This window comes from Anomaloglossus baeobatrachus, chromosome 6 (genome assembly GCF_048569485.1).
Source record: "Anomaloglossus baeobatrachus isolate aAnoBae1 chromosome 6, aAnoBae1.hap1, whole genome shotgun sequence".
Lineage (NCBI taxonomy): Eukaryota > Metazoa > Chordata > Amphibia > Anura > Aromobatidae > Anomaloglossus > Anomaloglossus baeobatrachus.
In genome coordinates, this window is record NC_134358.1 from 96,993,108 (window position 1) to 97,005,539 (window position 12,432).

Sequence of the window (12,432 nt, forward strand, 5' to 3'; positions counted from 1 at the left end):
TCACGTTGCGCATTCCTAAAATTTTAGATGATCCTGAATCCAATTTTTTGTGAGCAGTCTCACTGTATCCTATGTGACGAATGTGCATTATTATTGATTGCATTGGACAGCACCAACAGTTCTTTTAGATAATTCCATACGTTTTCATTCGCATATTTAGCTGCATTGGAAAATGTACAGAAGTACAGATGGTGGGGCTTGGTGTGAAGTGGATGAGTTTGAGACCTTTCAGGAAAGGTTTTATAAGTGATGATGTCATTGTGTAGTTCACTGGAAGTCAAAAACTGACATTCTCTGTGTACAGTATCACATGTAGTGAACTGGTTTGTCAGACTGGAGATTTCATGACCAAATTTCCATTTGTAAAGAGGCGAAATGTATAATGTAATTGGTAGGATGAAATAAATCATCAGAAAATATTGACGCTTTAGCGTAAAACATGCAAAAAAAATTCTAAGTACAAGATACATAATGGAATATACGTTTTTAGTGATACATTATCTACATCTGTATTATACTCCAGGTTGACTACCATTTTTCTATTAATTTATCATTACAGCTGCAGTGTCGGTGACCTGGGCTGATAGAACGATTCCATCTGTTGCTTGGATCATCCCCGTTTCAGTGGCTGTCTCAATATTTGGTTCTCTAAATGGTGGAATGTTTATGTTGGGTCGACTAAACTACGCTGGAAGTAAAGAGGGACATTTGCCGGCCATCATATCAATGCTCCATGTCCACTACCTGACTCCAGCCCCAGCTATGATCATTTCCACAATAATTGCATCAATTTTTGTCATTCCTTCTGATCTTATTTCATTAACAAACTATTTTAGTTTTTCCTCCTGGCTGCTCATTGGACTAACGTGTGTTAGCCTGGTTGTACTACGTTATCGAGAACCTAATCTTGAACGTCCTTACAAGGTGAGGTCAACATCGAAACCATGATTGTAATAATCAGTACTATCTCAGGCTGGAGAAATATACAGCAAACATAGATGATTATTGTTAATATATTCTTCATCCTTCTATCTCTACAGGGAGGTTCCTGTGACCCTATGTTTTTAGTTTCATGACTATTATAACAAAAGTTTTAGAGCATTTAGATAGTTTTACCAAATGCATTCTATATAAATTGTATATTTACAGTGGAGTAAAATCTGTCCCACCCTGGGTATATGATAGACACATAGATGCATGGCTTGTCACAGTTACAGTACAATTATCAGAGTTGTTTCTAGTAATTGATCCTCATTTCTTGACCAGAGTCAGTCTCTGGAGGACCTGACCTGTACCGCATTACACAGACATTTTTTCCTGAATTGGCACTGTGTAATTCTACCTTTAAGTCATTTTCAAACCCCTTAATGTACAGTTTACAGCCTGATCCAAGTTTCTGATTTTCTTTTCTTGTGGAAGTGTTCCTCTCAGTAATATAGGCTGGTTGTGAGATCTCTATACAGTGAAGGAAATGATTATTTGATCCTTTGCTGATTTTGTAAGTTTGCCCACTGACAAAGACACAAACAGTCTATAATATTAATGGTAGGCTAATTTTTACATTGAGAAATACAATATAAAAAAAAAACAAAAAAAAAATAAAAAACAGAAAATCACATTGTATAAATGATATACATTTATTTGCATTTTGCAGAGAGATATAAGTACTTGATCCCCCTGGCAAACAAGACTTAATACTTGGTGGCAAAACCCTTGTGGGCAAGCACATCAGTCAGATGTTTTTGTAGTTGATGAGGTTTGCGCACATGTCAGGAGGAATTTTGGGCCACTCCTCTTTGCAGATCATCTCTAAATCATTAGGATTTTGAGACTGTCGCTTGGCAACTTGGAGCTTCAGCTCCCTCCATAAGTGTTCTATGGGATTAAGGTCTGGAGACTAGCTAGGCCACTCCATGACCTTAATGTGCTTCTTTTTGAGCCGCTCCTTTGTTGCCTTGGATGTATGTTTTGGGTCATTGACGTTCTGGAAGACCCAGCTATGACCCATTTTTAATGTCCTCACGGAGGGAAGGAGATTTTCACTCAAGATTTTACGGTACAATTTCTCCATCCATTGTCCCATTGATGTGGTGAAGTAGTCCTGTGCCCTTAGCAGAGAAACATCCCCAAAACATGTTTCCACTTCCATGCTTGACAGTGGGGATGGTGTTCTTTGGGTTATAGGCATCTTTTTTGTTCCTCAAAACACGACGAGTTGAGTTAATGCCAAAAAGCTCAATTGTTGTCTCATCTGACCACAGCAGCTTCTCCCAATCACTCTCATAATCATCCAGGTGATCATTGGTAAACTCCAGACGGGCCTACACATGTGCCTTCTTGAGCAGTGGGACTTTGCGGGCACTGCAGGATTTTAAGCTATTACTGCGTAATATGTTACCAACTGTTTTCTTGGTAACAGTGGTCCCAGCTGCCTTGAGATCATTAACAAGTTCCCCCATTTAGTGTTAGACTGATCTCTCACCTTCCTCATGATCCTGGATACCCCAGGAGGTGAGATTTTGCATGGTGCTCCAGATCAATGTCAGTCAATGACAGTCGTTTTGTATTTTTTCCATTTTCTTACTATAGCACTAACAGTTGTCTCCTTCTCACCCAGCATCTTACTTATGGTTTTGTAGCCCATTCCAGCTTTGTGCAGATCTATGATCTTGTCCCTGACATACTTAGTAAGCTCTTTGGTCTTGCCCATGTTGTAGAGGTTAGAGTCTGACTAATTAATTGAGTCTGTGGACAGGAGTCTTTTATACAGGTGACAATTTAAGACAGCTGTCTTTAATGGAGGTAACGATTTGATTGGGAGCGTCTAAGTGTCTGTAGGAGCCAGAACTCTTAATGGTTGGTAGGGAATGAAATACTTATTTTTCTCTGCAAAATGCAAATTAATTTATATAATTTATAAAATGTGATTTTCTGGCTTTTATTTTTGGATATTCTATCTCTCACTGTTAAAATTAACCTACCCATAAAATTATTGACTGTTCATGTCTTTGTCAGTGGGCAAACTTACAAAATCAGCAAGGGATCAAATAATTATTTCCCCCACTGTATATCAAAAAGGCTGCTATCTTTGTTAGCTCATACATTAACACAGCTTCTATCCTACACTCATTACCTTTGGATGTGCTTTCTTCCTTTTCTATAGTCAGTTTTCTATGCCCTCCATTACTCTTTTCTCTGACCACAATGTGGTGAAGATCTCCGCTTCCCTGCTGCTATCTCTAAGGCCTCTTTCACACGTACGTGCCACCGGTACGTGTCTGGTGTGTTTCCTCACGTACCGGAGACACATACACACGTAGACCTATGTTTTAAAATGGAGTTGGACACACGTATGTATTTACGCACGGAACGTGTGTCCGTTCCATACATATGTGTGTCCGTGTGTTTCTCACGGCAACATGTCCGTTTTCTCTCCGGCATCACAGGTGTCACATGGAACGCAAATGGGTCACACGTAACACAAACGGACCACACGGATGTGTTCAACGTGACACGCACCGGAGAAAAGACGTGTCTGCGAGAAAATAAAACAAAACTGTACTCACCTTCTCCAGCCCTCCTGTCCCTGCCGCTGCTGTCACTTGCTGCCGACCGCTGCTCATTATGCTAATTGAATATTCACTTCACTGCGGCCGGAAGCAGCAGCTGCGGGGAGTCGGCAGGACCGGAGACCGAAGTTCAGCACCACGAACAGCAAAGCCAGGGACAGGTGAGCAGAAAGTTCCCGTTCTCCATGTGTTATCACGGATAACACACGGAAAACACACGTAGGCAATAAACACGGCTCACGGAGGGCAAAACGCACCTCTGACACGTCCGTGAAAAATGTGCGTGATTTTTCACGAACATGTGAAAGAGGCCTAACACTGAGAAAAGAGAGGTGGTGAGCAAAGGGAGCCATGAGAAACAGTAGCTCTGACAGATTTGTAGCTTGTATTTTTGTAAAAGCTAAAGAATGTATAGAGTCAGCAGCAAAATTGAATACATTTTCAATGATTAATTATAATTTTTTATTATTATTATTATATAATTATTGATTTTATTAAGTCTTATTATTTTCAAGAGACTGTTCGTACAAATAGGGGTTGTCGCAATGTGAGAAAAAAATTCTTATTCATTTTTCTACATATTTTTGTACACATAGAACATATATTGACTATACATACACAGAAGAAAAAAGTGCATTGTATTTGTATGATAATCCGCTTTATATTTTTCTATTTTAGGTCTTCCTTCCCATTGCCTTCGGAGTTATTGCGGTTTCAGTCTTTCTGGTTCTTGCACCTATTATCCAGTCCCCTAAAATCCAATATTTCTATGCTTTGCTTTTCATGTTCAGCAGTGTGATTATCTATATCCCCTTTGTATATTTCAAGTTAAAGATTCCATTCTTTGATAAAGTCACCTGTTATCTGCAACTTGTGCTGGAAGTTTCACCAACTGATATTTTTGAGGATTCTAAAACCGAGTAGTCCTATTATTTCCATCCTATAAAATCAGCCATGTGTATCGAGGACACTTGTAGAAAAATAAAGGCTTTTAAAGAGCTTTCTGTAGATAGAGGCTGGGCCTCAATGTCAAGTAATATCCAGGGAAGAAATAAAATAAATCTATCTTGTGACCTACAGGTTAGAAGTCGTTTTGCTCTGCTTTATAGCATATGTCTTATCTGGAAACTCAGTTCTATTGTACAGGAAAAAATGCAACTAAAGAGAAAAATCTCAACAGAGTATTAGGAAAGTATACTGTATTGTGGTCAGTAGTTTTTAGAAAAAGGTTTCAATAGTTAAGTATTAAATATAAGGTAAATATATTCTATAAAATTAGATAAGAAATTCGATGATATTTACAGACAATGACTCGAACTGTCAATCTTCAGGAGCACACCGCCACCGGCATAGCAGGAGCTCAGCTACGGAAGCTGCATGTTGAGACAATCCTTTAATGAGGTACTCCCATTGCAAATACTGTATTTCCCATACCAATTAATGAGGTGACCTTCATAATCAATAAATCAAGAAGGAAGTTCAGCCAACTAATCATTCTTTCTTCTCCTTGTTGTAGAACACTTGAGGAATTACTTAGTGCTAACAGACATTTTTTGGTGTATTCTCCAAAAATGCCATTAGTGGCAGTTATCAAAATGCTATTTACTTACAGATATAGTGGCAACCTATAGGTAAATAGTATTTAATGTTACACTGGTTTTCTGGAAAAGGGGCAACCAGGAGAAAGTGTTGCTATATTCTCCCTGCAGCCAGTTTGTCATGATCCAGACCGGTATCTTCCACTGTGGTTTCACCCAACTCTGGCCTGGTCATGTCAGGGGTTAAATCCTCCCTGCCACTATATCCTGCTGATGCACCTCTGGTTCAGTGCCAGTGATAGTTTATGATTTGCAGCATGTGTTACTGGCTCTGGTGAGTTTCCCGATCTGTTCTGCTTCCCTGCTACCTGGTTCTGACCCATACCCTCCTCCGTTCATCTATCTGTCCCGGTCCCTGACTACCCGCTCATGTCTACTGTGCATCCTTCCCTGTCTGTCTTACCCCAGTGCTGACCTGTTTGTCCTCCTCCCTTGTTTCTACTTGGACTTTCCAGCATCTGACCTATATCCACATTCCTGACCTCAACTTCCATCTCTCCCTTCGGCTGTATCTGTGACTTCTCGGATTCTGACTCTCGGCTATCACCTGACCACGATTTGTCTATCCCTGTGCTATTGACGAGATCTCCTGCTGCTGACCCGGTATTCTGAATACTCTATTGCTTTCTGGTGGTTTTCCTGCTAATTGCACTCTGAAGTTACATTGCTTGTAACTTCAGCTTCTCCTAGTGGAGCGTGACACAGTTGCTTCCTATCATCTGGGAAGTGAATGGAGTGGTTACAGTCACTGTTCTCTATATCTGCAGCTTGATTAACAGGCAGATCATCACACACACAGCACAGCAGGCTGCCTGTCATGGTATGCGGGGAGTTTTGTACAGTACAGTGGTGATTGTGACAAACCACGGCCATTCCCAGATGGCTGAATAGAGTGGCTGCAGAGAGAATATAACATCATTTTCTTCCTGTAGCCACTCTACCAGTAAAGCAGCCCAACATGATTGAAATACCATTTACTTGCAAATTAGCCCTATAGCTTCAGGTACTTAGCATTTTTGTAGCTGACAGGTTCCCTCTAAATATAAATAGATAGCTAGTATAAAATCAGTGAAAAAAGGAGCCCTATCCTGGCCGAGGGTCACTGGATTCCCTGCTTCATTCACTGTATGTGTCCTTGATGTTCCCATTGAGGCATGTGGCACTTACAATAATGTCTGGTGTTACCTCTATCTTCACTGTTCGTCCTCGTCATAGGCGGGGAGGGCGACACAATTAACACACCAGTCTCTTGTAAAACAATTCAGGAACCAGTTTATTGGAGATCACCACTTTTCTCTTACTTCACACCCACAGGGCCCCTCGTGCTCTAGCTGCTCTCCTGGGGGGGTTCTACCTCACGGGCACTCACCCTGGGAACTATCTTCCAGCAGCTGAGTCCAATACATGCTTCCTCACCTGTCACCTTTCTAGCGGCTGCTTTGTCTCACTCGGGCCCTCAGACGCTGTACCAGCTCCTGACCAGTTCAGGGCCCCACCAGCGACCTCTATACCCCGACGTCCCTCCGGTCACAAGAGGCTCCACGTCCCATCCGCAGGGCAAGGTCTTGACACAGTGGATTTTTCCCGTCCTGGACAGGCCCTCATTGCTCACTTGAACTCCTGCCATTTAACTGAATCTGTCTTTCCTGATCTTTCTCTGCTCACTCCTCCCTCCTTGTCTCCATCTCCCTGGTAACATTGAGCTATATACATCTGCTCCTGCTCTAACTTACCAAACTCACTACCTACTATGAACACCCCACTCCTGTGCACTTGGTCCCTAATTACACTACAATAAAACATTCTATCTATTACATTTCATCTACACTATTCCTGGCTCTCAACACTATGTCTCTGCACACTCTTTATCTCCCAGTACAGGACTCAACCCTCCATGGTTCTGGATTCCTTACTTGCAGCACTGCCTCCACTAGCATCTAAAAATCCTAATCGCACCTCGCACCACACCCTGTCAAGCATACCAGTGGGCTACTAAGCTGGAATAGGGTCGGCCACCTAGGGGTCAGGCAAGGAGGTGGGAGGTGACAAGTGAGTACAGTGGGAGCCCTCGAGCAGTGAGGAGCACGAGGAAGCTGGGAGTTGAGCTCCCAGGGGAGAAGCAGATTGGGTTGCAGACGGTGGTCTGGACCCGGAGGAGTGGGAGACCCAGTCGCGGGAGATTGTGACTGGGCGCCTGGCTAGTCAAGGAGGACAGCTGTCAACTGAAGTCCAATAGCCGGTCTGGGGCCGAAAGCATGTCGGGGTACTGGACCCTAGGTCAGGGAGAGGCTTCAAGCAACCTGGCAATTAACCTTTATGAATTGTTCCCACGAAGCTCACAGATTGGGGGCAGTAGAGCAACGAGGGGGATAGGGCTTTCCAAACAAAGCAGCCCACTGAAATCCCAAGTGTAAGCACCTGAGAGCAAGCTCCTCTACTAGCCATAGTAGGGAGCGGGACCCGGACAGCTCCAAGCTTACGTGCCACTTGGACACTCTAAAAGTCTGTGCACAGAGGCAGGCCACAGATCACCAAGCAGTGCTGCAGGGGACGGAACCCGGACAAGCTCCCCAAGAGGGCAGCAGCACCCAGAGACTTGGTTTACCACGTTGTCAGTGTCTGCTTTCCTTCTGAGTGAGTACCTGATTAACCCCTGCTACCAGCGAGCCTGCACTCCCCATGCAATCCATCGCACCATTCGGGGTCCCGGGGCCTTTTCTTGCCAGTGGAGGATAACATCATCTGGCTGCCCCACTCCATCACCCTGGGTACTCCCAATGGCAGTGGCGGTACTCCCTGTTACCGCACACCACAGGTGGCGTCACGAACTACCTAACTCCCCTGTAAATAACCCCTCATCTTGTTTCGGAGTGACCCGGTGACCTCAAGCCATGAGTAGCGACACCCGAATCCGAGCGGTTCGAGCGCTGCTGGGGCGGGACTCGTCCGAGACATATATTATAGACATCTCCCTGCAGTAATACCTATAAATTTGTATTTGCAAGATAGCTACCAATACTTGGTATCCGGACAATTTTAGACAAATTGGATGATTTACTTGACAGACTGTACAGAATGTCTCCTTATAAATGGTCATGGTCTTGTTCCGGTGCTATTTCCTTTGGAGCCAACCACTGATCTTCTGAAAGACTGTAGGAGATAGGAGGAAGCAACTGCACAATAAGAGGCGCGTAGAGATGCTTTAAATAGGATTTATTAGTATGTATTATCCCAAAGTTGGAAATTACGTTAATGTGCTTTTTGTGTATGTCATTTCAGGACTTGAAGTTTACACTGGTTAGAAGAGGTATGCAGCAGCCACTGACACTAAATAGTTAACACTCATCATCTAGTTGGTAGCCTTAAGAAAGAGCAGATATGGGCCAAAAAGCACTCAACTCACAAAATATGCAAAAATAACAAGTTTATGGATTTAACACCATTAAAAACACTTAAAACCAAATGGTAACCATCATGAGCATTATAAACATAGCCATTAAGTCCATACAAAAATCCACAAGATACAAAAATATTGATACAATTCTGCAATAGTGCAATTCAACTATCACTGAAACAGCACATATGTATACTTCAAAAGGCCATGTAAACCCAGACTAATAAAGAGCATATCAAGATTGAAAAATATATGCATATATAGAGAGCATAGCATTGCAATCAAGTAATGTCACTATAAAAATCTTAAATATCCCAATATCAAGTAGAGCAAATAGACTATTAAGCCCAAAATAGGAACCAAGATTTCTACCTCAAAATATACCTGAGAAGAAATGGCAAATCAGGATAAACACCATGTGCTATGCTCAGTTATGGGTGAACATGGCCTGCACTTGATGGTAGATATAGCACCCACCCTATGCGTGTCGCTCTAACAGAGCTTCATCAGGAAAGAGGGTTACCTTGAGGTATATATATATATATATATATATACATATACATACACACACTAGCTGTAGTACCTGGGCGTTGCCCGAGATAGTAGCTGTATCTCTGTCTCTCTCCCAGTCTCTGCCTGTGTATCGCTGTCTCTCTGTCTCTGTCTGTCTGTTTTTATCTCTCTGTCTGTATTTGTATCAGTCTATCTGTCTCCATCTCTGTGTCTGTCTGTCTCTCTTTCTTTGTCTGTCTCTTTGTGTATGTCTGTCTGTCTCTCTCTTTCCCCGTCTGTCTATTTCCCCATCTGTCTTTGTCTGTCTCTTTCCAGATCTGTCTCTTTCCAGATCTGTCTCTTTCCAGGTCTGTCTCTTTCCAGGTCTGTCTCTTTCCAGGTCTGTCTCTTTCCCTGTCTGTCTCTTTCCCCGTCTGTCTCTTTGTCCGTCTGTCTCTTTCCAGGGCTGTCTCTTTGCCCACCTGTCTCTGTCTGTCTGTCTCTTTCCCCGTCTGTCTCTTTACATGTATGTCTCTGTCTGTCTTTTTCTGTCTCTCTCTATCCGTCTCACCACCGACATCATATTACCTCACACATAAGCTTCTTATACTAACAGTTTATTGTGTTCCTATAGCAACCACTGACAGTTGCTATTAACTTGCAGCTCCCAGCTCCATTCAGTTTAATTGAGACATGATTTTAGAGAGTAACTGCAAAGTGCAGGGTTACATTTTCCCGTCAAAACATAGTCTATGGAGATGAGGACAAACCCCCCTAGAAAACTGTGGACTACCTTGAAAATCAGCAACTTAAAAGGAGACCTATCACATTTTCTATGGCCAAATATAAATATCAAATATAAAGACATACTGAACCCTTTTACCAAAGTAACACTTAAGCTTTGGCACAAATTTAATAAAAAACTAGATCTAATTCCGAACATTTGCAGACCCACCCCCATTTTACATGTAATCCCGCAAAAATTTAGACTCCTAAAAAACAAAATTAGGACATCCAAAAATCTCTGCAACATAACACTATCAGAGATAATCCATAACCATGAACCATTAACTATACAAGAGCTAAAATCCATCTTTAATCCAATAGATTTAAAAGATAAAGACCTAGCCATCATTAGAGACCTAGCTTCATATCACATCCCAGATATTTCCCCTTCAAACCCGTCCCCCCAACAAGAATTTCTACTACATGCTCAAGGGAAGAATAGGCTAATCTCAAAAATATACAAGCTACTATATAACACTTCGGAAAAACCTTCTTACATTAACAGATGGGAAATGGAACTAAACACCACCTTCAACCATAGTGAAATTCAAATGATCTTCAACAATGCCCACAACCTATCAACCTCATCTAGATATCAAGAACTCCACTATAAAATTATCTCACGGTGGTATAAAACCCCAGACATTCTCTACAAAATTGACAACTCCTTGTCGCCACACTGCTGGAGATGTAATCAAATGACTGGCACCCCTTCACACATTTGGTATCATTGCCCAAAAATAGCAAAATATTGGGATTCCATTAAAATTCACATAGAAAATGCTCTCAAGACCAAATTCCCTTTCAACCCAAACTTTATTATCCTCAATCTAGATTCACAAAAGGAACACCTAAACAAACTCTCAATAATACCTCACCTCATAAATGCAGCAAAACATCTAATAGCCAGACACTGGAAAGAAGGTGATGCACCGAGTCTAACCGAGTGGTTCAATGAATCAAATCTTATAAGCATACATGAAAAAGCCCGATTGCATTACACTAGGAAAAATGCGAAGCTTTTAGGGTACCTTCACACTTAGCGATGCAGCAGCGATCCGACCAGCGATCTGACCTGGTCAGGATCGCTGCTGCATCGCTACATGGTCGCTGGTGAGCTGTCAAACAGGCAGATCTCACCAGCGACCAGTGAACAGCCCCCAGCCAGCAGCGATGTGCAAGCGACGCTGCGCTTGCACGGAGCCGCCGTCTGGAAGCTGCGGAGACTGGTAACTAAGGTAAACATCGGGTATGGTTACCCGATGTTTACATTAGTTACCAGCACACACCGCTTAGCTGTGTGTGCAGGGAGCAGGGAGCCGCGCACACTGAGCGCTGGCTCCTTGCTCTCCTAGCTACAGTACACATCGGGTTAATTAACCCGATGTGTAATGCAGCTACATGTGCAGAGAGCAGGGAGCCGCGCACACTGCTTAGCGCTGGCTCCTTGCTCTCCTAGCTGCTGTACACATTGGGTTAATTAACCCGATGTGTAATGCAGCTACATGTGCAGAGAGCCGGAGCCGGCAGCACAGGCAGCGTGAGAGTTGCAGAGGCTAGTAACTAAGGTAAATATCGGGTAACCACCTTGGTTACCCGATGTTTATCTTGGTTACAAGCTTACCTCAGCTGTCAGACGCCGGCTCCTGCTCCCTGCTCGCTTCATTTGTCGCTCTCTCGCTGTCACACACAGCGATCTGTGTGTCACAGTGGGAGAGCGCCTTTGAAGAAAACGAACCAGGGCTGTGTGTAACGAGCACAATTTTCGCGAGTTGGGCTCTGCATGCCACCACATTGGATTTGAAATGAAACCTCTACAACAGAATTCAAGTGCAGATTGTAACGTTTAATTTGAAGGTTTGAACAAAAATATCTGATAGAAATTGTAGGAATTGTACACATTTCTGTACAAACACTCCACATTTTAGGAGGTCAAAAGTAATTGGACAAATAAACCAAACCCAAACAAAATATTTTTATTTTCAATATTTTGTTGCGAATCCTTTGGAGGCAATCACTGCCTTAAGTCTGGAACCCATGGACATCACCAAACGCTGGGTTTCCTCCTTCTTAATGCTTTGCCAGGCCTTTACAGCCGCAGCCTTTAGGTCTTGCTTGTTTGTGGGTCTTTCCGTCTTAAGTCTGGATTTGAGCAAGTGAAATGCATGCTCAATTGGGTTAAGATCTGGTGATTGACTTGGCAATTGCAGAAGGTTCCACTTTTTTGCACTCATGAACTCCTGGGTAGCTTTGGCTGTATGCTTGGGGTCATTGTCCATCTGTACTATGAAGCGCCGTCCGATCAACTTTGCGGCATTTGGCTGAATCTGGGCTGAAAGTATATCCCGGTACACTTCAGAATTCATCCGGCTACTCTTGTCTGCTGTTATGTCATCAATAAACACAAGTGACCCAGTGCCATTGAAAGCCATGCATGCCCATGCCATCACGTTGCCTCCACCATGTTTTACAGAGGACGTGGTGTGCCTTGGATCATGTGCCGTTCCCTTTCTTCTCCAAACTTTTTTCTTCCCATCATTCTGGTACAGGTTGATCTTTGTCTCATCTGTCCATAGAATACTTTTCTAGAACT

At 42.8% G+C, this 12,432-nt stretch overlaps 1 protein-coding gene across 2 annotated transcripts in view; it reads left to right on the forward strand.

Annotated features, from left to right (window-relative positions):
- The window catches only part of LOC142244090 (b(0,+)-type amino acid transporter 1-like), an 81,323-nt gene extending 76,755 nt beyond the window's left edge, over window positions 1–4,568 (forward strand). For both annotated transcript variants that reach the window (XM_075316287.1, XM_075316286.1), the window contains exons 3-4: window positions 560–924; window positions 4,248–4,568. In XM_075316287.1, coding sequence (XP_075172402.1) covers window positions 560–924; window positions 4,248–4,493 — 611 coding nt within the window. In that variant the 3' untranslated portion in view covers window positions 4,494–4,568. The remainder of the gene's footprint in view (window positions 1–559; window positions 925–4,247) is intronic.
- The last annotated feature ends 7,864 nt before the right edge of the window (window positions 4,569–12,432 follow it).